The sequence below is a fragment of the Sus scrofa genome, chromosome 8 (assembly GCF_054392235.1).
Source record: "Sus scrofa isolate SSC_HxYL_T2T_F1_AM1 chromosome 8, Sscrofa_HxYL_maternal_Yorkshire_Landrace_v2.0, whole genome shotgun sequence".
Lineage (NCBI taxonomy): Eukaryota > Metazoa > Chordata > Mammalia > Artiodactyla > Suidae > Sus > Sus scrofa.
The window spans coordinates 20,198,675-20,224,602 of record NC_139390.1 but is presented as its reverse complement, the minus strand read 5'-3'; the positions used below and the strand labels follow the sequence as shown (position 1 = coordinate 20,224,602).

The following is a 25,928-nucleotide window of genomic DNA, read 5'->3' as shown; positions in this document are numbered from 1 at the left end:
TTTTTAAATGCCTATACTTACCAACTCAGGGATGTCTTTTACTTTGAGAGGAACTTGGATTAAACCCAAATGAGTCCTGAAACTAAGAGAATCACCACTTTCATAATTTGGGTTGCGAAGATTAATTAATACCTTTAAAAACAAATTCAACAAAATTGGTTAGTTTCTTTACAGAATATTTACACTTATAAATTTGGCAGTGATGGATATTCTTGGTATATCATCACAAAATTAATAACAGTTTGGTTATGCATGTACTTTACATAATGAAAATTATAAAATTATATTAAAATATTAAAATACTATAAATACACTTTTAATATTCCAACATATGATCTACCATATAAAACTCTAAAAAGTTAAAAAAAACTTTTTGATGGTAAGAAAAAATAAAAGTTGTTTGATTATAATTTTTTCCAGGGAAAATGGCAGAAAAATCTAAATTGCTTGATTGTAATTATTTTCCAGGGAAAATCTTAGAAGCAAGTCTAATCCTTTTAAAAAGAGATATTGACAGAGTTCCCACTGTGGTGCAGTGGTTTAAGAATCTGTCTGCAGCAGCTCAGGTCACTGCAAAGGGGTGGGTTTGATCCCTGGCCTGACAGAGTGGGTAAAAAATCTGATGTAGGTTTCAGCTGTGGCTCAGATTCGATCTCTCACTTGGAAACTTCCATATGCCACAGGTACAGCCATAAAATTTTAAAAATAAAAAATAAAAACAGATATTGACAAGGTTTATAGAAAGACGGTAGAGTAACATAAGGTGCTGCCTCTATGTCAAACCCAAAGGTAAGACAATTTTTCAGAAGCCAAGCTAACAAGAAAGATGATTTATATATTTTTTCAAAACTAAGTAGATTAAAAAATCTTAGATATTTGCCTATCCTTTAATCTAGGAGTCTCATTCCTATGAGTATGATTATGGAAATAATTAATGCTGTTTGCAGAGACAGTGTGTGAAAAAACATCAAGGAAGTACTGTTTATAACAGAAAAATATGAAACAACTTAAAACATTCCATTAGAACACATTACCTAAATAAATTATGCTTAATTCATATAAGATACAGTGTAATATGCCTCGATGAATAAATATCACAATATAGTAAGTTAAAAAGTGATAGCATAATTGTGTTAATTGCTGTATGATGGTATTAGGAGTAATTTTTGTTTTAAATTTTTTTCTTATATGTGTTTTCTTATTTTTCTAACAATTAACATACATTTTGGGGAGGGAAAAGCAGTAATTTCAAAAAGTATTTTTAAATTGAAACTCTTTAGGTAAAGAAACTATCACGAATCCAGTGAAGGAGATTACAATGACAGAAAACCTCTCATGTCTGAAGAATGTATTAATAAACTGAAAACTAATGGCTGATAAAATGGAATATGGTATAAGGCCAAGAGAATTTCCTAAAACTGCAAACACCAAATTGAAACTAAAAATCTCAAAGGTATTTGTTTCAAAAATTGAGCAAAGAATCAACAGTGTTAAATATAGACTAACATAGAACAAAACAATTTTAGTCTAATTACACAAATAAGGGATCATACTGCATGGGAAACTCAAAACACAGAACTGAAAAGAAAAGGAAACCATGAATACATGGCCAAGTGAAAAGAGAAAGTATTAGAAATGCAGAAAGTATAACTAAGGAAATGATTATAGAAAATGTTCTTGAGTTAAAGAAGAATCTCAGCATAACTAATAAAAGGATCAATTCAGTAACAGTCCTCAAGCAAATAGAACACTACGATTATTAAGGAGAAAACATAGTTAGAGGTAACCACATAAAAATTACATGAAATTTAAGTGTTAGAGAAGGGAGGAGTTTAGGAGAAACCTTTACTAAGCTAAGAGAAATAATGCTATCACCATTAAGGCAGTTTCAAACTGACTAAATTTTAAAAGGACACTACTTGCAATTGTAAACAGCCTGAGATAATATATAATGATGTTTTATGCTGGCTGGCAACTGGTGTCAGAGACAGCAGGTCCAGGAAAGAAATAAAAATGTGAAAGATCCAATCATTCTCTTACTCATGCGCTCAGCTCCTCTTTATTGAGAAACGACGCATGTGCAAGCACGGTTCTCCCTGTCCGAAAGAGAGCAGTTTGGTTTTTGGCAGCTCTATCTTCAGCGATACTGAACATCTGTTAGTGACCCTTGGCCAAGATGGGACGAGAGGCACTGATTAGTCATTTCTAAAGTGCTATTAAGTGTTCCTGGAGGCACTCCGTATTATTTACATTGCTTTCCGAGAATGTACAGATTGCTGATTGCACCTGAATTACCACTGGGGTAGAAAAGACCCCTCGGAAAACTTGTGCCTTGACTCCCAGGACAAAAGAATCTTGCATGTACCTTGGTGATTCATAACCCAAAGACAGAGTGCATCTTGTGCAACTCAGAAAGGGCCCTGGGAGCTGTGTCTAGAAATGTCTATCTCTTTGTATCCACAAGTGCTTTCTTTCACTTGCTGAAAGAAAGCCTTATGTGGGTGTTATTTTGTGAGTAAAGTCTTGCAAATCTTCAGTTATCTGACTTGACTCTGTAATTGTTTCGGCAGTGAACAAAACTTCCATCTGATAGAGGAAGGCAGGCAATAAGCAAAATAGAAAAGATAATATGTTATATAATGATAAATGCTATGGAGAAAAACAAAGTAGGAAAGGTCTAGAAGGAGTTCCAAGCAAGGGAGCCAGAGGTGGGGAGCTGGGGGGTAGAGCTGTGCTGAGAAGTTGACATTTTTTTTGTGTGTGTATGTGTTTGAATTTTTTCCATGAATGTTCCTTTTTTTAGTTGAAATACAGTCAACATACAATATTATGTTAGTTTCAAGTGTACTACATAGTGATTTGATATTTGCATATATTATGACATGATCGTCAGGATAGGTCTAGTAACCATCTGTACTCATACAAAGTAATTACAATATTATTGAGCATACCTTTTTATGCTGAGAAGGTGACATTTCAGCAAAGACATAAGGAGTGAGGGAACATACACACAAGTATCTGGGGGAAAGCAGTGCAGGCAGAGAAAACAAGGAGCAAAGGTCCTTGAATGGCAGGAAGCCAGGGGGAAGCAAGGAGGCTAAAGCAGCAGGAGTAGAACAATCAGGAGGGAAAGGAATAGGAGATGAACCCAGAGAGGTGATGGGGTATAAATCGGATCAAACAGGACATTTTAGGTCACTGTTATGACTTTGATTTCTAAGTAGAATGAGATGGAAAGTCACTGGGTGCCAGAAGAGTGGCTTCTTCAGAAATGTACTTCTAAGGCTTCCTCTAGAAACTCTGCTAAGAACAAATTCTAGGTGGGCAAAGATAGAAGCAGAAGGAGCGACTAAGAGGCTACTGAAATAGTCCAGACAAGAGATGGCAGCTTGTACCAGTGACAGAGGAATGGAGCTGATAAGTGGATGGATTCTGGATGTACCTCGAAGGTGAAGCCGAAAGGATTTGCTGATGGATTGCATGGAAGGTACAAGAGAAAAGGCAGACTCGAAGATGGGGAATTAGAATAATTAGTGAGTCCTAACTGCCTACTGAAGAGTTCCACTTGAATGCTCAATAGGCTCTCAAATTTAATTAAGCTCATCGTTCACTAATGGACCTGTTCCTTTTCCTCTATTTTCTACCTCAAGGGTAAGTTACCACTGCCCGATTGCCCAATCCAGTCAATTAAAGACCTTCCTTTTCTTTCCTTTCTCTCAAATGCCGTAGGTCTAATCAGTTCCCAAATTTCCCTTAAAAATCCCTCAAGTCTTTTGAATTCTTTTCATTTTCGAATGTCCCCTTAGTTCAGACCTTTATCATGCCTTGTCTGAATTACCAGAACAGAGAGGAAATAAAAAAGGAAAGGATTCCCTGAGCACTTACATGTGCCGGGCAGCAGGCTACATGATTTACAGTCACGATTTTTTAATCGAATCTTCCTGATTTACTTGCCTCTAATCTTTCCACACTGGAATGTATTTTCCATGAGCAATTTACCAACACAAATCTGATCACGTTATCCCACTGCTTTAGTGGTTCCAAGGGTTTTTACATGGTGATCCCTCTGCCTGGAGATATTCTTATATCATCATTTATTTTATATTTTTACCTTATTAATATACATGTATTTAACCAATAGAACCTACCTCAAGAAAATCCTTAGGTGCGTAAACAGGTCTGAAAAGGCTTAAATCTAGGATTAATAAGATAGATTAAAACAAAATTTTGATTATATTATATAAATGCTTTTTAATAACAAATTTCAATGATTCTTTCATATGTTGCTATATAGCTAGATTAATTCAAATATTTGCAGCATATCAATTATTTGTCATGCATTGTGTTAAGTTCTGGACCAACAAGAATAACAAGACAATCCCTTCCCTTGACAGCCTAGATGACATATTCTGGAAGAAATGAGGAGTCCCTCTTTCATAATTTTGTAATTGGTTATTTTGTCATTAAATAGAAAGACCATGTCAATATAACATTGAAGTTCTAGATGAGAATCATCAAGGTACTTAGAATAAAAATAATGCATTTTTAGTGAATTCCTGTAGTTGTATTGAACTGTTCTCCCTTTTGAACTTCTATATCACACTACTTCCTTTATGATGGTACAATTTCTTACCTATTCCCCTCACCTTTTTTGTTAAAGAAGGAGTGGTGAGGAACTATGTACATGTCTACCTAAACAATTATAATAGATATAGAAATTTTTTCATAGTAAATATTATATAGTTATCACTTATTATAGGTTTGTAAAATTGATTTGAGTGACTCGATTTTAAACATTAAAATGAACCAAAATAAATTCTTTAAAACACTTTAGAAGTCTTAAAACTTTTCAACCTTTAACCCATTTTCCCCCCTGCTTTTTAGGGCTGCATGTGCAGCATGTGGAAGTTCCCAGACTAGCGGTAGAATCAGAGCTGCAGCTGCCAGCCTACACCACAGCCACAGCAATGCCAGATTCAAGCTGCATCTGTGACCTACACCACAGCTAACCACAATGCCAGATCCTTAACCCACTGAGCAGGGATGGAACCCACATTCTCATGGATACTTGTTGGGTTCATTACTGCTGAGCCACAACAGGAACTCCTTAACCCATTTTTAACATTTCAATGTAATCAAAGCTTGAAAGAGATTTACCTTAATTATGATTCTAAGAAATCCACTGAATGATTTAATTTAGTTTTATAAAAATGTTTTCAAATGCTGCTTTAAAAAAAGATAATTGATTTAAGCATTCTCAAAACAATGGAGCACACTCTGAAAAGACAAAACAAAACAAAACAAGGAGTTCCTGTCATTGAGCAGTGGAAAGGAATCTGACTAGGAACCATGAGGTTGCAGGTTCGACCCCTGGCCTTACTCAGTGGGTTACGGGTCCAGCAATGCCATGGAGCAGTGGTGTAGGTCACAGACATGGCTTGGATCATGCATTGCTGTGGCTGTGGTGTAGACTGGCAGCTGTAGCTCCGATTTGACCCCTAGCCTGGGAGCCTCCATATGCTTCGGGTGTGGCCCTAAGAACAAACAAAACAAAACAACACAAAACAAAATGAAAACAATGGAGAAGACTGACTAAAGTTAGAAATTTTTAAACTGCAAAGCAGAAGTATAAGCAAACAAAATAGATGATAGTAAATTAGCGGGGAGGGAAGGTTGCTCTTTCAAAAAAAAAAAAAAGTTAATACTGTTATTTGGGATTCACACTTAAAAAGGCAGTTTTTTTTTTTTTTTTTTTTCCCCAGTACCACATTTTGAAAAAAAGTTTTCCATATACCTGGTTCATCAGTCCCCATTTCATTCCATTTATTGAGAAGTTCTTTCTGTTCTCCAACTGGCCTCTAAAAAAGGTAATTTTAAAACTGGTTTCATTTTGCAAAGTTAAGCAATGAAGCTTAAAAATAAGAATCAGTACCTTACCTAAAAGCTTAAATAAGCTACCATAACACAAGAAAAATAATTTCATTACATATGGTAAGCTATGGGGAATTACATTTAAATGATTATTATTTAACTATTACATTATATGGAGTCTCAATGGCTCAGTTAAATATGGTGCTAATGAATCCAAGAATAGAAGGTAAATGATCTGTAATGGCCAGTAAAATTTCACAAAGAAAAACTGCTCCTCAGTCACACACTATATCTCTCACCCCATCCAGCAATCTCAGAAATGCAATGCAAGGGGGACTGGCCAAGAGAGTGTGACTGTGAGTCAGTAGCATCATCTTCCTACACGAAAGACAGTATATTACACAGTACTAGACATTTAGGTAGTTTTTCATATAAATTTATTCTTTTTTTTACACCAGCTTTTTGGTGCCTTCAGTGACTTGTGCTTTGATATTATCCAAATATACCCTGTGCTCTGTCCACAGCTGGGAATAAATAGCAGGTGGGGAGAATGAAGTGAAGAGAAACTTGTTCTCTCCTACTCTGAGCAGCTATAAAGAATCCAGAACATTCCTCAAGTGGTTTTTCCCTCCTTTTTCATCTCTTCACTCTCAAAGCCCAGAGTGACAGATAAATGTGGACTGTTAGATCTAAATACTTCTGCAGAGAGATGACAAAGCATTCAGGAAGACTAAAGGTAATGAAAGTCTTTAAGGCGCATTTATAGCCTTACAGACAAATCTCTAAATAACCTATACTGTAGAGTCTATATTTATTCTCAAGATATGTTTATTTTGAAAAGTATTACAGCATACCTAATAGAAATCTGTTTAGACTACACTCCCATAGTTGGCCTTTTACAGATTTTTGTTTCAAAACAAACTGATATACTAGTAAAAGAAAAACAAGATAAACCTGCCTACAGCTATAACTTCATGATCCTTCCTAGTACTTGATTCACAATAAAATACTTAAATGTTAAACATACCTTTCGCGCCAATGGGATGCTCAGTTCAGTGCACATACTATTTAAACTCTTCAAAATTCTTTTTTCCCAACTTCCCTGAAACATAGGGAACAATCTATTATTTTTGGTTAACCATACCAAAACTGATTTAAAAATTAAAGATATTATGAGTTATATGGAAACAGTGAAGTTGGTTGAGATTGGTTATCTTTATTCATTAGTTTACTAAACAAAGTTTGATTGCTGCCTACTATGTGCCAGATACTATCCTTAGTGCTGTGAAGTAAGCCATGAACAACAGGAAGTCTCAGTCCTCATGAACTGTTGTTCCAGCGGCGGGTGGGAATGAAGATAGATTGAAAAAAAAATCATTATGTTATGGTAATAAACATTATAAGGGAAAATAGCAGATTATGAAAGGTAAATTAGGAGTTCCCATCATGGAAATGAATCCGACTAGGAACCATGAGGTTGCAGGTTCAATCCCTGGCCTCGCTTAGTGGGTTAAGGATCTGGCCTTGCCTCGAGCTGTGGTATAGGTCGCAGATGTGGCTCGGATATGGCGTTGCTGTGGCTCTGGCGTAGGCTGGCAGCAACAACAGCTCTGATTAGACCCCTGGCCTGGGAACCTCCATATGCCGCAGGTGTGGCCCTAAAAGGACAAAAGACTTAAAAAAAAAAAAAAAAAGAAAGGTAAGTTACACTTAAGCATTTTATAAACGATACGCAGGAATCCCATTAATGTCCTAGTAAAATACAATTTTATAGTAATTGATATGTTGCATTTTTCCAAACATGATCTCACCCCTAAATACTTCAGCGTGAATGTTCTAAGAATAAAAATCTTCTCCTACATAACCACAATAGTACTATCACACCTAAGAAAATAATATTTCATATCATCTAATATATATTCCATATTTGAAAATTTCCAATTGTCCCCAAAACGTCTTTACAGTTTTTTGAAAATCCAGGATCCATTTAAAATTAATGCATTGCAGGAGTTCCCACGTAGCTCAAGCAGGTTAAGTACCTGCCATTGTCACTGCAGTGTCTCAGGTCACTTTAATCCCTGACCCAGGAATTTCTGCATGCAATGGGTGCAGCCAAAAAACAAATAAATAAAATAAAATAAAATAAATGCATTACATTACATTTGGTTGTTATATCTCTCTATGTAGCTTAATCTAGAGTGCCTTTGTCTTTTTTTTTCATACTGACTTTTTTGAAGAGTCCAGGCCAGTTGTCTTTTAGAATGTGTTACAATCTGGATTGGTCTTACTGTTTTTTCACAATATTGACTATCTTCTTCTCTTTCCCCTATATTTCTTGTAAACTTGAAATAATACCTAACATTAATGGTCAGTTATAAATTGATTTTTCCATATATACTATATTTTAGTAAATTATTCTTTTAATGCAAAGCTAAAATCCCATAATTTCTTTTTGGTCTTTTTACTAACATATGCCTATAGGACAATTCTGACCCACGAGAACCAAAATAAAATGATACCAAAGCTCCAATATTTGGACCAAATGAGGAGAAAAAGAGAGAACTGTGTACTACCTTATTGGTAGAGAACAGTTACAACTATAAAAGTAGAATAATAATAATGAGTTCCTTTATGTGATTGTTACAAAGACTAAAGATGTAAAGTGCTCTGAACAGTGACGCCATCATCATCATCATTCAATAATCGATAGCTTTCATTACTGCCATCATTATTCAGAGCTTCCTCTTGAAAATATATTTATTTATTTTGAAAATACATTTAAATGCATTACTCTCTATCTGGAATATACTCTCTATGCTCTACTCCCATCCCAGCATACTTACTCCTACTTTATCTGAATACATTTTATTCACCTTCTAGATCTTCACCTCTATTAAGCCTTCTCTTACCTGCCCCCCTCCCATATAATATTAGGAACATTTGATTATGGGTTCTCACAGCAGCTCTTCTTTTACCTATCAGGGCACGTGTCACACTTGTCTAGCACAAAATCAGTTCTCAATAATTGACCATATTTCTACTCTAAGTTACGTTAAAAGCATTAAATTTTTTTTTGTACAACTGCTTAAGCAATGAATGAACAGGAAAACAAATCATCTATAGGAGAAACACAGAGCTGTGTAAAATGCATGAGGCTTAGTTTATTAAATATATAGAAATAGGTTTTCTAGAATAAAAGAAAACTCTCAGTAATTTGCATGAAATATCCCCCAAACTAATTCCATTTACTGGCTTCTTTTCTTTCCCTTCCTCCCTCCCTCCCTCTCTCTCTCTTTTTCTGTAAATAGTTCTCTTAGATCCAGGACTTAAAATACATTTGGGTACATTATCATGACCAAACAATCACTGCAATACAATCCATTTCCACCCTCAACATCCCTCTCCCCAATTTATCTGGATAAATCTTATTTAACTTTCAGATCTCAGCTTAAAAATAATTTCCTCTACTAAGCCTTCTATCACTTGCTCCCCCAACTCCAAACTGTCTGAGGAGCAGGTATGAAAAAACTTAATTTAAAAAAAAAAGTAATTTCAATAAGTCATTATCATAAAAATAAAATTTTCCTAAGGATTAAAAATCCAGTCTCCAAATTTGTATTATCTATTCTATTATACAAAAACCAAATTTCTAGCTATTGAATTATGATTCTAAAAATTCTCATTTTCAACCACTAATAAAAGCGCTCTTGAGTTGATAAAAAGACTCTCAGATATATAAATAAAATTAAAGTTACAATAGGCATCAATGTGTGGTTCAAAATACATACTGCACATATTTTCAAGAAAAGCCTACTACAATCTCAAGCAGGAAGACCATTTAAAATAAAATGATATTTTCTGTAATTATATTGACAAGAAATTGACAGGATATTCTGAAACATATTTAACTTATCCTTTATAAAATTATTCTAACAAAAACAACTCTTCAGGTGTTTTCTATGTAGCACAATTTTAAGTGAGTAACCATAGTTCTCCTAAATGGATATCCCATTGTACCCAGTATTTCAACTTACTAAATTTAAATTTAATATTAGATGTAATAGAGAAAATCGTTATGAAAAAATTATGCAGAAAAGCAACTAGAAAAGAATTAGAAAGAAGCGTTCTGAATGAAAAGGTTGAAGAAACAGAGCTACGTGATTTACATGTGTTTACATATGGTCTTTTGTTAAATCCTATGAGATAGGTATCATTACTCTCATTTTGCAATTGAGGAAACTTTTTAAAGGAGCACATGAAAGTAGAATGGAAAAGAATATTAAGAACTGAAGTAATGCTCTACAAATCTTCATTCAACTATCGTTTTTTGTCTATGATTCACAACAAAAGCAGAAATTTGGAAATGATCCGCAAAATAAGAAAGAATATGACAAAAATTGAGAGAAGGAAAGAGGAAAAGGATGTCCAACTCAGAAAAATTCAAATTTTTATGACTAGAACAGGGGGAAATGAGGTGTGGTGGTTATCAAATAATGAAAAGACACTGATTCAACAAATATGTATTGGGCACCTACTAAACACATGCCACTAAAAGATGAATAAAATAGCATTCCTGAAGAGAGGGTAGGGAGGATAAGACAGAAACACAAATAATATGGGACAGGTTGCAAAAAGTTCATAAGATCAGTCTATATGTCATAAACCACAGAAAACAAAAAACAGTAAGCAAAGAAGCAGGAAGCAAAACTTCTACTTGACAGCAGAACATATATCACTTCCCTGAAAATCCTAAAAATAATGAAAGAAAAGTGACCCCAGTGGTTGGCCACATCTTCCCTATTTCCTTTTCCATATCTACGACAATGAAAAGGTTGGCGGGATTTTTCCAAGGTATCCCTTCCTAGAACTTCAGTTAGACGGTCAGAAATCATTTCCACAGGAGCCTTGGATGGTCAGAGAAACCATTTCCAAAGACATCAGAAATAGGAATAGAATTTTTGGACCATGAGGGGAAATCCAATATGAAACAAACAGCTGCTTTCAAGCTGGGTCATCCTTTAGGTTCCCTCAAGACCTTTAACCTTAAGTGGCGTTTCTTTATTCTTTGGTCTCACTAACATGTATTGAATGCTGTCTACCTACAAAGCACAAAGCCCAAACCAGTTAGCAAATGTTATAAGGCACATATAACTATTTAGCACAAGAAACAAACTTTCCAACAAGTAAAAAGACAATCGAAATGGGTTAAGTCAGTGAAATTGTGAATTCTCTGTTTCTAGAAGTTCTCCACCAAAAGGAGATGAACTCTAGAGACTGGACTGGATATATCCAAAGGTCCACTTTAGCTTCAGTTTTATAGATACTTAATTTTTACCTGGTCCTATTTGGGAGGTAAATAAACAATTCCTAAGTTTCAAAACTAAATGCTCAAAAAAAAAAAAATCACAGCTATTCTTATGTTATTATGTGAATAAAAATTTCAGTGTACATCCAGCACCAAAGTGGAATTAGCAAGTAAGTTTTGAAAAATGACAGTGCACTAATATAAAATAAGAAGAAAGTAATAGTTTCTACCCCAAAGACTTACAAAACAAAATACAGATCTTTTAAAATGTTGTTTAAAAGGAGAACAAATAGCCTTTTACATTTAAAATGTTTAAATAGGAAGACATTACCCTTTACCTAAACCCATATCCTCTCTAAATGAGATTATTGTTGCTTTAAAATCAGTTTCACCAATAATTGGAATCTATGGTATTAACTCAAAGGACTTTACGAGTTTTATAAATAAGGTAATTTCTAAGCCATGAGAGGTAAAAAATTAACAAAAGAATTGCAATTGTTTTGAAATCTTTAAATGAGTATTAACTATATCACATTGCTACTTTTTTATAGTAATGAAAGTAAGAAGAAATTTAGAACCATATGATAAATACATAGCATGCAAAAAACTATGAAATTATAAAATTTGAAAATTAATTTCTTCACCCTGAAAAGAATAAAGTCAAACAAAATTATAACCCAGCTATCTAATAGAAAGAGGTTTTAGGAATTCTCTCGTTGTAAAAGTAACACATTAACTCAAGATAATTTGAAAACAAAATAATATGTAAAAAATAAAATAAGAAACAAGCATTCAAAATTTCCATCAGCCAAAATAATCACTGTTAACATTTTATTCTCCTCATTTTTATGCATGTATGTATACAATTGAGATGTATATATGTGTATACACACACATGCATATATATACACATTTAATTAAAGTGGAATTATATTGTTTCATAGTTTGCCTTTTCCATTTAAATTATATTGTATGCAACTTCTTCTTTCATTACAGTTCTTCAAAAATGTCGTTTCTGATGCCTGTATAATATTGTCTTTCGGAGATTCCACATTATATTTAAGCAGGCCTATTGCTGTACATTTAGATGCTTTTAAATTTTGTACTATTATCATGAATGTAAATTTCTATGTTTCTCTGATTCTTTCCTTTATATAAGGTTCAAGGAGTGAAAGTACTAGGAATAAGGGTATGAATATTTTCCAAAAGGGAACATTTTCTATTTTTTGTTTATTTGATTCATTCATTATTTGCATAAATATCTATTGAGCATCCACCATGAGCCAGGCACTATGCCAGATGTTGCAGACACACTGTGAAGACAGACAGTGGTCCTGGAGAATCTAGGGATGACGCAGACCAGCCATCTATGGTAGGAAGCTGGGGAGCCTACCATTTGGAGGACTGGCAGGATGGGATAAGTATCTGGATATTTGAGATCTGGGGTTCAGAGAGCCTTCTCAGAGAAACTATTATCTAATCCAATGCCTGAAGAATGTGCAGAAGTTAGAAATACGTAGGATTTGAGGGGAGGCAGCTTGGGGTAGGGTCAACAACATGAGCACAGGTTCTCCTTCTGGGGAACAGCCTAGAAGATCAGGTACACTTAGAGAGAATGTGTATGTGTGGGGAAGTGGGGACGGGAGTGGCAGGAGGGGGAGGGATAGTGGGATGATAGAGATGAGACTTGAACAGCAAAAAGAGGCAAGATTATTCATGACCTTTTAAGCAAAAGGAAGGAACTGGAGCTCTACCCAAAAAGTACTACGAGTTTTAAGAAATGGACTGACAATACAGAAGGCAGAAAGGCCAGTTAGGAAGGTGATGAGAATTGAGGTAATATAAAACTATCAAAATTCTCATTTTTGCTGAGGTTACTGGATTGACAGAGAACAGGATAAATTCAACCACACAGCACATCTTGAGTTTGCCTGAGCATTTCTGGTCCAGATGCAGAAATAGGCTGAATATCAACAGGTAGGGCAGATTCTGGAGTGGCTGTCCAGGTTCAAATTCCATGTCTTCCACTTAGTTTTACAAAAGTGGACTTATCTAAGACCAGAAGAGTAACTCACCTCACAGGGTCGGCATAAATATTAAATGAGCGAATACTTGTGAAGCACTAGAATGGTACCTGGCACATAATTTGGGCTCTATGGGCTTACTAGTATTATTTTATAAGAAAACTTAGGCACTTATAGTTATCACACTGCATGTAAGTTTCTTCAAATACTGCTTTCTGTGAAAGTTGTAGCAAAGTAGCTCCCAAAGTATTTTACATGGCAATAGGTCATATAACTTTGAACAACACTGGATTAAATAAAAATTAAGCCATTTCTTTACGGCAGAACCTCTCAGAGCCTTTAGCACACCAAAATAAATTGTAAAGAACAAAATAAAGAAGTATTAGATTAAAAACCAAAGTATAAAATAAATATCGGTGACTCCATACTGATATAAATAAATGGCTGAATAAATAAATCAGTGGGGGAGGGGAGAAAACTCTTCCAAGCAGAAGAATTCCAAATAATTTCTACAGATACTCCTCCCTCCAGGAGGTGGAGTTAAGTTCTCCTTCTGAAGTCTGAACTGTTACTTCCTTTCAGAGGGTACAGAGTATATACAAGGGGGAAAAAGAGTGGCTTACAGTGAAAAAACTTCACAAATACTACCACAGTCAGGCAATCAAGGTCAATATCAACAGTGATATATCATGTTGATAGTATGTTACCATGATATAACTTAATGAATATAAAAGGCACTGTGATCTTTCTCCAAAAACCCCACAACCCCAGTCTAATCACGAGAAAAACATCAGACAAATTCCAAGAGAGGGATATTCTACAAAATACCTGACCAGTACTTCTCAAAACTGTCAAGGTCATCAAAAACAAGGAAAGTCTGAGAAACTGTCATAGCCAAGAGGAGCCTAAGGAGAAATGACAACCAAATGTAATGTGGTGTCCTGGATGGAATCCTAAAACAGAAAAAGGACATTAGGTTAAAACTAAGGAAATCTGAATAACGTATGAACTTTAGAAAATAATAATGTATTACTATTAGCTCATTAACTGTAACAAATATACCAGAGTAATGTAAGATGTTCATAATAGGGGAAACTGGGGGTGGGATTTATGGGCACTCCCTATTCTATCTTTTCAATTTTTCCATAAATCTAAAACTCTTATAAACAATTAATTCCACTAAAAATAATAAAATAAATTGTGATTCACCAAGAGGAAGGCAGTGTGTGGCTCCACTCCCAAACTGCCTTGTCCCCTCTTGTGGAGCACCCCTCCGGGCTAGGATTCGGCATAAAACACTCTGGAAAATGCTGTCGGGGATAAGCAACCTCTTCCCCTCATCAGCCCAGAAAACTTGCCGGCCGTCTTCCCTACAGCACACAGCACTCTCCACCTTATGTTACACACAGGTCCACAGGTCCACCTCTTCGTTCAATGACTAAATCACGAAGTTACCTGAAGGCAGAATCTGTATCTACTTCATTCTGAATCTCCATAGCGCTAGCAGAGTGTCTTCTATGCTTTCCATAAATATATTTTAAATAAATATTGTAATAATTGCTAGACGAGATGATAAATATCTTTACTTTTTAATTCATCACAAACTTAACAAAGCTCCTGCTACATAAAGGTCAGCATACTGGATGTAATGGTTATACGAAAATGTTTTTATCTTTTTTTGTGTCTTTTTTTTTTTTTCCTGTCTTTTCTAGGACTGCACCCATGGCATATGGAGGTTCCCAGGCTAGGGGTCTAATTGGAGCTGTAGCCGCCAGCCTATACCAGAGCCACTGCAACACGGGATCCAAGCCTCCTCTGTGACCTACACCACAGCTCCTGGCAACGCTGGATCCTTGACCCACTGAGCAAGGCCAGGGATTGAACCCTCAACCTCATGGTTCCTAGTTGGATTTGTTAACCACTGAGCCATGACGGGAGCTCCCACAAAAATGTTTTTAAATTGTGACTGCTTTCAAGAGAAAAGTCAGAAAGATGCATACAGGAATTACTATAATAGGATGCAACTTGTGATAAGGGCCATAAAATGATTGTGTGCTCTAAGAGTCCAATAGGGAGATATCCTTTTCAACATGGGTAATAACAACATTAGAGAAGAGATGCCATTATAATCTAACACAAAATAAATGGGATTTTCATAATGCAAAGCAGGCAGAAGGGCTTTCCCTGACAGGAAACAACATAAGAAAAGTATTAAAGATGCAAGAGAAGGAGCTCCCATTGTGATGCGGGGGGAAACGAATCTGACTAGTAACCATGAGGTTGGATAATCCCTGGCCTCGCTCAGTGGCTTGGGGATCTGGCATTGCTGTGAACTGGGGTGTAGGTCACAGACGAGGCTTGGATCCCACATTGCTGTGGCTGTGGTGTAGGCCGACAGCTGTAGCTCTGATTTGACCCCTAGCCTGGAAACCTCCGTATGCCACAGGTGCGGCCCCCAAAAAGCAAAAAAAAAAAAAAATGCAAGAGGAAAGGCAAACCGATTTCCTTGAAAGGACACAAGAGGCAATTACAAAACAGCAGAGGCTGAGAAAGTGAAAGGACAGATAGTAAAAACTCTTAACATTTGTTAGGTAACCGGTAGTCACTGGAAGGCAGTGAGTCACATTTGAGAGTTTGTCTGCTTGTAGTTAAAGCAAATAGTATTGAAGGTACATAAGGAGATGCAGAAAAGACTGAAAAGCTGGCAGATATAAAAATTAGACAAGGAGGTAAATTGATGTCTGAAACAAAGTAAGTGCCCAGTAGAAGACAGTTATCATTATCATCATCGTCATCACTACGGTAAAGGCCTTGATAATGAAAAAGAAGCAAAGACGAAAAGATTATGGGAAGAAATAATTTATAGCACTTAGTGACTACTTGACATGGAAAACTGAGACCAACGATATTTAAATCTAAATTACTGTAATAATGATAGAAACCAATTAACAGAAATAGAAAGGTCAGGAAGAGATGCTTATTTCAGGAATAACATAATAGACTCATTTTGAGACATGGTAAGTTTGATCTCATAGAAGAAATTTACAGTAGACAGCTGATCACAGAAGATAGGAATCAAAAAAGAGGGAAGCTGTAGAAGCTCAAATCGGATAATGAGAATATTCTTAACAAGTGGCAAATGTTAAAAATGAATGAGACAGAGGGAGAATTCAGGGCTATAAGAGCTTTTAAAAACTACTTGAAAAGCAGATCATGAATAATTAATAATTAAAGGATTGAGAGGCAGAAAAATGAATCCACCGGCAGATAAATGGATTTAGACTAATCTAATGGGAAACATAGAACTTGAGTGATTTTCCTCTTAGGTTTCAACAGTTTGGGAAAAGACAGAAGGTAGATGGTCGAGGTGGCCTTAGAAGGAGGACCGGAGTGGCAGACACCATGGAAGTCAGATGGGGGAAAAGATACGAGGTGGAAGAGAGGACACGATAGAGTCCTTCAATCCAGACTAGGAAACTGTCACACAAAGAAAAGAACTGCACCTTAGAATGGGAGCTGAAGAACTGGATGGCCAGAGGAGAACATATGTGGGAAGACAGGTAACTGGTACAGGAGGTATTTAGTGTGACCATGGTTAAGGAATCAATTAAAATCTCAGAAGTTAGGAATGCCAACCCTCCACACAATGGAAAATCCAGTTATAACTTGACAGCTGGCCCTCCATACCCGTGGTTCCAATCTGCAGTGTCAGCCAACTCCGGAGAGTGAAGTACTATAGCATTCAGCGTTGAAAAAAAGTCCCCATTTAAGTGGATCTGACAGGTTTCCCCATGTTGTTCAAGAGTCGACCGTATTTCAGCAAACAGTTACTAAGTGCTCTGTGGGCTGTGCTTGGATGCTGAGGATAAAAAGCACAGTCCCTGCTGTTAAAGAACTGAATAATTTAGCACAGGGATTTGCAAACCTCCTGTAAAAGGGCAGATATTAAAATTTTAGGCTTTACAGGTCATAAGGTCTATAAGACAACTACTTAATTCTGACACTGTAGAGCAAAAGCAGCCACAGACCATATATAAATAAAGGAGCATGACTATTTTTCAAGAAAACGTATTTTATTAATTCCTATAATTTTCATGGGTCACAAGACATTATTCTTCTTTTGATTTTTCAACCAGTTGAAAATGTGGGGAGAAAAAATATTCCTAGATGCCAGCCACACAAAAACAGGTGGCAGGGCAGATTTGGCCCATGGGCTGTAGTGTGGCAACTCTTGAACTAGTGGGTAGCCTGGAGAGAGGAGGAACACCGCACACACACACAGCACACACACACTTACCGTTCACACAGTCTCAGCAACCAGCAGCGGGCTTCAAGAACAGACCTGGTATTTTCTCCACGTCCTTCAGTCTTAATAACAAACCAACTTCTCGGTTTTGTCTTTTTACACTTATGCTAAAACTGATACTTTTTCTAAAACTTCCAAAATTTTCAAATGTTGCCAAAAAAATAGTTAGATCCAAACTTTTTGTTTTATTTTCTCAAGTTTATATCTTTACAACAAAAAAACCCAAACAGTTCTTTCACACACGTTTCATTAATGACTGGGCTTTATGACACATTGATAGTAAATACTATCTGATTGGTGGCCCTTAAGGTACCACCTAGAGACGGAAATATATTACATATCTCCTCAGATATCTTCCATGGTTTTAATTATATTGTTTCCTTTCACCACCTAATTTTGAGGGTTTTAAAAATAAAAATAAAACAGAAAAATTAAAATCTGCCTAACGTCCCCTGCTGTGGAACATGGTAACTCCGCAGCAGAACACCTCAGGAGCTGCAGAACCGCTATGATAATTGTTGAAGCTGGGAGATGGATGCATGGGAGTTCTTTGGGGGTATATCTGAAAATTATCATAACAATTTCTGAGACTATGAATGGAGAGAGAAGGTCAACTTATGATGTCCATTAACTGCCTCAGCAGTGGCAGGGAGAGTCCCTGGCACCAGGAGGAAGGCCGAAACAAAGGCCAGCCAAAGAAGTAGGGGCATCTGACAGAACACATGAGGTTTCTATTTTAACAGCTTTTTAGAGTTTCAACTTATTTTATTTTATTCTTTTAAAGTGACTTTTGTAGTTCCCATTGTGGCTCAGTGGTTAACGAATCCGACTAGGAACCCTGAGGTTGTGGGCTCGATCCCTGGCCTTGCTCAGTGGGTTAACGATCCGGCGTTGCCATGAGCTGTGGCGTAGGTTGCAGATGAGGCTCGGATCCCACGTTGCTGTGGCTCTGGTGTAGGCTGGCAGCTACAGCTCTGATTAGCCCCCTAGCCTGGGAACCTCCATATGCCGTGGGAGCGGCCCTAGAAAAGGCAAAAAGACAAAAAAATAAAATAAGATAAAATAAAATAAAGTGACTTTTGTTTTCAGTCCATTTTATTTTTTTTTTTTTTTTTAATCTTTTTGCTATTTCTTGGGCCCCTCCCGTGGCATATGGAGGTTCCTAGGCTAGGGGTTGAATTGGAGCTGTAGCCACCTGCCTACGCCAGAGCCACAGCAACGCGGGATCCGAGCCGCGTCTGCAGCCTACACCACAGCTCACGGCAAAGCCGGATCGTTAACCCACTGAGCAAGGCCAGGGACCGAACCCGCAACCTCATGGTTCCTAGTCGGATTCGTTAACCACTGCACCACGACGGGAACTCCTCAGTCCATTTTAGATACCAGGTTCATTTGAGTTCTGTAACAGAACACAATTAGTATGTAACAACCTGCTGTGAAAACAAACATATTTCAAATATGGAATCAGTAACACTGGTATCAAAAGGCAAAATTTCAAGGGAAGAAGGAGTTCAGTTCATTCTCATTTTATTCCTTTAACATTACAGAGCATGAGGAACAAATGGTTGCATATTCCTTTATCAGACTAAATTTTAGGCCAGTATGGCATATGATTTTTTTTTTTTTTTTGGCTTCTACTCAGTGTTATCAGGTTTCTTACAGTTGAGTAAGTGTTGCTTACTGAAAGTAAAAAGGAAGAGTATGCACATACCATTCACATCACTCCAGTGGGCCTTACCAGTCCTTCAAAGAATAAAACAGTCCTGCTATTAATAAGGATCTTTCATTCTGCATTATATGACTTGGTATAGGAAAAAATTAAAATGAACAATAGCCAACCTGTGCTTTCCTCATGTACACCAAGGGTTCCTTAAGATGTTCAGGAGGTGCAGCAGGGTGACTAGGTAAAGGAAACCTAGGGACAAAAAGAGGGAATTGAATATTATATATTACTCTTCATCATTAATCAGTTACCTTGGTTAAAAATTACTTACCTCTGTAATGTATGGTATAAATGAAACAGGAATATTTATTAGCAGTTCCGTGTGCTTACACAAGGTACAACAACCTAATAAAACTTTAATTCTTATCCTACTGGTGCTGTAGTTTTAAACTAGTAATTTAATTGTTTGTTAAAAGTTATAGTGAATTCACTAATTGAGGTAACTTTTAAACTATTTACCTCTAAGTGCTTATGTGAAAATTTTCACAACTGTTAATTTTAGTATATAAATATTGTAACAGATGAATTTTTTAAGTCTAATGTCTAAAAAAATCCATTAACTTACTATTATATCAACTTTTCTCATTTCTCCCAATTTCCTTTTCCATAAGATTATATATATTTTTAGTTAGTTAAAACAATAATATACTTTTGTAATAGCCATGTTTTAGTATATAATATATTAATTCAGAAATTTAATAAAACTTAAAATTTAATATGAATTTTTCTGTTTTCTAAGTAACATTACAGTTTATATTCAAAATGTATTGTTTTTATTTAGAAAAGAGATTTATTTATTCAACAAATATTTCAGGGAGTTCCCATCATGGCTCAGTGCTTGGCAAACCCAACTAGCATCCATAAGGATGCGGGTTTGATCCCTGGCCTCGCTCAGTGGGTTAAGGACCCGGCGTTGCCATGAACTGTGGTGTAGGTCACAGATACTGCTTGGCTCCTGTGTCGTTGTGGCTGTGGCCTAGGCTGGAGGAGCTCCAACTGGACCCCTAGCCTGGGAACCTCCATATGCCGTGGGTGCAACCCTAAAAAGACAAAAAGACCAAAAACAAAAAAACATTTCAGCCATTCTAGGTCCTAAGTATATGGTGGGATTAAGACAGTGTCTCCTGTTCTCATGTACCTAATATTCTAGTGAAGAAAGGAAGTCAATATTTATAAAACAAATACATACATAGAGTAACATCTAATAGTAATAAGTGACATGAGAAAATGACAGCAGGATAGAATCAAAAATGGTTTGGAAGGGCAGGGAAGGTGTCTAGGAAAGCTAACACTTGAATCAAGACATGAGTGAAAAGGAGCCAACCGTTCAAAGATCTGGAGGAAGAATAGGCAAAAGGACAACAAGCACAAGACTTTGAAGTGGGAAAATTTAGAATGTTTAAAAATCAAAGGAGTTCCCATTGCAGCTCAGTGGAAACGAATCTAACTAGCATCCATGAGGACACAGGTTCGATCCCTGACCTTGCTCAGTGGGTTAAGGATCCAGCACTGCCGTGAGCTGCAGTATATAGGTCACAGACTCGGCTCAGATCTGGCATTGCTGTGGTTGTGGTGTAGGCCAGTGGCTCTGATTCAGCCCTAGCCTGGGAACCTCCATATGCCTTGGGTGAGGACCTAAAAAGACAAAAAAAAAAAAAAAAAAAAAAAAAAATCAGAAAAAACCCGGAAGAGTTGGAATGTAATGACTGAGACACAGAGTGATATACAGTCACAGAGACAGCAACAGGAAAACACAATAATTTAACACTTACTTAGAGGTTTCAATCTTTCACAACAACATATAACTCCCTTGGAAATTAGTCATGGAACTTATAGCTGTGGTCTATGCAAAGCAATCATGTTCTAACAATCAAGAACCATACACTGAATTCTCAAGAAATTCCTAATTCAAAGGGGGACATCAGCACATCAAGAACTAATGACAGACCAAGTCACTTGCACCTATCCCAGAATCTCATGTAAAAGGCTCCAATGTTCATAAGACACCCTTTTGGAATAGAAAAAGCCAACCTACCCCACCTAATCGATAAGACAGTTTCACTAACTGATTATTTCTGGCTAATTATTTTTTCTACTAAAATATGCATGCCATGTACCTAAACAAATCACCTTTCCCCACTCACAAATTAAAAAATAAGAAATGATAATCCCTAGATACCTCAGTATTTCTTCTAATATGAAAGATAGATTAGAAGCTATATATTTTATACCACTTGGTATATCATTTGTAAAGAGACATGTGGTTTGTAATTAAATATAACTCTAAAATCCTTCCTTTTAAAAGTAATTATTTCTAAATTTCATAAAACTTAGACATTTAGGATTGCAACTTGAGAGCACTTACGGATGATCTTAAGAGTTATTTAATGCTCAAAAGAAATTTATCCTCCAAAGAGGTTAACGAGTGGTAACCCTAAAATAATTCATATTAAAACCAAAATAATTAGATATTTATTCATTTGTAAATATTTATTGAGAACCTACTAGGTGTTCAAGGTAACAGAAATACAGCAGTGAACAAAACACGTTAAAATCTCTGTCCTCGTGGAGTTTCCATTTCGTAATAAAAGGAGACGAGGCTCAGCAGGTAGGAACGAGGCAGAAACCTGCAGATCACTCTTGACGTCTCCCTCTTCCCGTCTCCCCAGATCTGCCCAAATACTTCTCATCTTTTTCTACCCCACTGACACTGTTTCAGGCAACCAACATTTCTTGCCTACATATACCTGACACATTCATATTGTCTCCCCTGCTTCCACACCATTTTCAACCTATTTGCCAACGTGCCTGGCTGTCAGGCAGGAGCAGTGTCTTCCCTGTTCACCAGTGGTTGTGTGTCCAGTGTCCAGCATGAGGCCTGGCACATACTAGACACCCAGTCCACTGTGAACAAGTAAATGCAAATGTGATCATGTCACTACTCTGCTTAAAATCCTAAAATGGTATTCACATGCTTCTAGGAGCCAGTCTATAAATCCCTGAGTACAAAGCACATCCCTGCCTACAGATCTAGGCTCATCTTTTCCTAAGCCCCGTTCCTCCCCTCCATCCAGCCATACACTTTTGTTCCTCCAATATGCCACATTCTCTTCCACCTCTAAACTCCTGCACCTCTTGCTCCCTTGTGCCTAAAGGACTTTTCTTTTCTACTCCTTCTCCGGACTAACTCTAGCTTAGCTTTTTAACTCAGCCTGAATGTGATTTCTTGTGGTAAGTCGTCATGACTTCCCCAATCTGAGTTAAGTGCCTGCCCTAGGTATTCCTTGTACTTACCCTATTATAGTCCTTATGATACTGTACTGTAATTGCCTCTTTAAAGTCTCTGCGTCCCACTTGGATATAAACTCCATAAAAGCAAAGACCACCTACCTAGCATGTTCCTTATCCTCAGTACCTAGCTCTGTACACAGCACAAAACAAGCGCACAGTAAAGTAAAAGGGCGAAGAAGAACTCTGATTAGGACAGAAAGAAAAGACAATTCTTATTTTATAAAACTTTTAATCTAGATAAGAAATAAAATATAAATATATGTCAGATGTAGTAAAAGGCATGAGCTTTGGAATCAGATAGCTAGAGGTGAAGCCCTAGCACTGCCATTTACTAGCTATGTGATCTTCAGCAAGTTACTTAAGTGGTCTAACACTCAGTTACCTCTTCTGTAAAACGATGATAATAAATTCTACCACACAGGATTATCATGAATACCACATAATATAAGGCAATGCATATAAAATGCTTAGCATAGTGATGGATGTAAAAGAAGCATTCAATGTAAGTTATCATTAACATAATCTTAAGTTATCAACACAATAATAGTTAAACAAAAGTAGGCAATTTTAAAGTGGGAAGAGCTAAACTGGGCTAGAGTTACAAGTTTCGTGGAATAACAGAATACATAAATTTTTCTTCTATATCTATTAAATAAAAATATGACTAAAATCTTTGGAATGTTTATTAAAATAAGTAAAAAACATTAGCAATTTTCAGATATGATCTGTATGGCTTATGTGTCCACACTTCTATTAAGAATGTGAGTGTGGTTTTTTGTTTTTTCAGCTCCAATTATTTAACTTAATGAATATTTCTACTTTACTTTTGCTTTTTTTACTTATCCATTTAATGATTTCTACCAATGAAAAACGCAACAGAATATGCTACATCCTCTTTATTCTTCTGATTTAGGTTAGGAAATACTCTTCCCCTACTCCGAGGCGTCTTTCCATATGAAAAGGGCTTCTTCACTGTAACTCTCTTGGCCTCTCTCCAGAGCTTTCCTCTCTACACCCCAGAAGAGGTTTAATGCCTTCTCCAACTTTTAAATTTTGGAAGAATAAACTGGACAAGCTCATCAGTGCTATTTAACTGGAAGGTTAAGTCTATGTAAGTTTGGAGTTCAGTTAAGGAGCTTATTTTGCTCTTGCACTAAGTTACGTCCCCCTGCCTAGTCTTTATCCCAAATAAAAGTATAATTTTGATCTCCCATTGGCCTTTATGTTTTATTTTGTTTCTCAATTTGTTCAGAGCCCAAGTGAGGAAAAAAGATGGCATTACTGAGCTCCTTCAAATATCCCAAGAAGTTACTCAAAAATATTTATTTAACATCTATTATGTAGGACATCAAATATGACAATGAATGAAATACTGTCCCGTCATCAGTAAAAAGGCGCTCTGTCTCACAGAACAATTTTCAGGAATGCATTATACCACAAAAGTAGCACTCATCAGTACCATTTCCTCAGTGAGAATTTTAATTTGGAATTATACACAACAGATGCTTTTCTTCAGCCCCTATCAGTGACAGAGACACTGAAGTTACAAGTTTTAATAGGCAGAGATAAATCACCATGGCCGTGTTAGTCTAATCAACCCACAGCATCTCTATTTCATTTGGGGAATTTTAAGCCTACTTGTCATGATAAATGTCTTTCCCTTGGGTGACTAGAACAAAAGGTAAGATCATGGTCAACTTTAGCTAATAGACAGCACTTTATACATGATGATATTTAAGAGTTCAAAAACCAACTTGGAAGGCAACAATAAGAAAAGAAGCAATTGCTAATTTTAAAAATGTGTGTCTAAGCACAAATCCACAGGCATTCATCTGAGTCTCTTTGTTTTAGAAAGAGACTGGTAAACTGGGTTATCTTGTTTCCCAGTTAACAGCAGATTAGAAGAGCCAACTGGAAATGGGACTGTGAGAAACTAGAGAACGCTAGAGACACATACACTGAGAGCAGGGGAAAAAAAAAAAAAAAAGATATAAGAACACTACTTTATTAGAAACTCCATAAGGGCAGAAATTGTGTTTACTGTTCTATGCTATATTCCCAGCATCTGGTATAGTGCCAGCAATAAGTAATTGATGAATAACAGAACACTGAATAAACCACAAAAACTAACATTCAGGATCTATATATTTTTTGTAATGACAAATAGTTCTATACACTTCAACAGACTCTGAAGACAAATCTAGAAAAGTAAAAACATTGATGTCTTAATAATGACACTAATTTTTCAAAAAAAAAAAGGTTAACTGTGTTTAAAATGATCAGATTATAAAGACAGAAAAAGGATAATATCCAAAATAGCAACAATAAAAAGAACACTGCTGAGTTTAAATTATCTGAAATATTAACTTAAAAGAAATATCATACTCCCTAAATTACACTGGACTAATGAATTGTTAATATAAAATTGGTGCAGTAAAATCCCTCACCTATTCATTATTAATTCTTAGGCAAGAATTAATTTTTACAGTTTAACTTCTTTGAAATGCCATATAAATACTAATGAAAAATAATAACAATGGGTACACATAGCAATACTATATTCATTCCTTACAAAGTAAACACAGCTAAACTCAAGAGTATCTCAAAATAGTTAGGAAAAACTCACACACTCAGTTCACTATACACAGCATTCTGAAGTTTCTTCTCCCAACCTATATTAAAAAAAAGGAATAAAATACACAAATATATTAGTTTTTAAAATATACATTATAATTAAATTTATCTCACAAAAACTTTAACATCACATTTGTTTGTGAAAGAACTTTATCAACCATCAATTGCAGTGTAAAGGATTATATACTAAGAAATCATTTCCTATATTTTACCAATATCCCTTGGCTGACACTAAGTAGCAAGATCATTTACCATGATTTATTGTTTTGTAAGTAAAACCATGGCACCGTTTTCTTAAGATGGGAGGAACATTTCCTTCTTCCACCGTTAAGGTGCTCAATGAAGGCCAAAACCTTTGGCTATTATTGTATTACTGGCGCTATGAGGAACATGCCAAAGGAAGGGCAAGGAATAGCCAGGCACTGCACAAGTATTTTGTGACAACTAACTCGCCAGTGAACTCCTGAACAAGAGAAGCAGGTTATTATGAGTCACCAGCCGTCAGAAGAGTTAGCTTGGCTGCTAACTACTGGAATTTATCTGGGTAAATAAACCACTTAACATTTCAGTTCCCAAGTGCAAAGGCTGCTAAACAGCTTGCGCTAAAAAAATTGGGATTTTCTTCTGTTTTCTTTGAAGGGGCAGAAAAGAGGAGAGAAAAGACGTGTCGATGGAAAAAAAGCCACAAGGAAAGGACAAGTCGTAAGTAAGGAGATTCGTAATACATTCGGGATGTATTCTGACCAGAGAGTAAATGATATTTAAAACTAATTA

At 36.2% G+C, this 25,928-nt stretch overlaps 1 protein-coding gene and 1 long non-coding RNA gene across 31 annotated transcripts in view; one reads left to right on the top strand and one right to left on the bottom strand.

Annotated features, from left to right (window-relative positions):
- Positions 1-25,928, bottom strand: part of TBC1D19 (TBC1 domain family member 19) — a 152,014-nt gene that overhangs the window by 114,349 nt on the left and 11,737 nt on the right. For 18 of the 30 annotated variants that reach the window (XR_014812266.1, XR_014812270.1, XR_014812267.1 and 15 more), the window contains 6 exons: positions 25,147-25,192; positions 19,346-19,421; positions 6,899-6,973; positions 5,795-5,858; positions 4,149-4,195; positions 22-132 (listed from right to left, as the gene is read on the bottom strand). Coding sequence is in view for 25 of the 30 variants with exons in the window: in XM_084971681.1 (XP_084827807.1) it covers positions 22-132; positions 4,149-4,195; positions 5,795-5,858; positions 6,899-6,973; positions 19,346-19,421; positions 25,147-25,192 (419 nt within the window). In the remaining 5 variants the exon portion in view is untranslated. Of the gene's footprint in view, positions 1-21; positions 133-4,148; positions 4,196-5,794; positions 5,859-6,898; positions 6,974-14,028; positions 14,154-19,217; positions 19,250-19,345; positions 19,422-25,146; positions 25,193-25,928 lie in introns of those variants that run through there. The other 12 variants (XR_014812269.1, XM_084971684.1, XM_084971687.1 and 9 more) reach the window with 6 other exon arrangements.
- Positions 12,392-19,369, top strand: LOC146400361 (uncharacterized). The gene is made up of 3 exons (XR_014812285.1): positions 12,392-14,935; positions 15,647-18,594; positions 18,876-19,369. It is a non-coding gene; the product is annotated as an uncharacterized LOC146400361 (long non-coding RNA).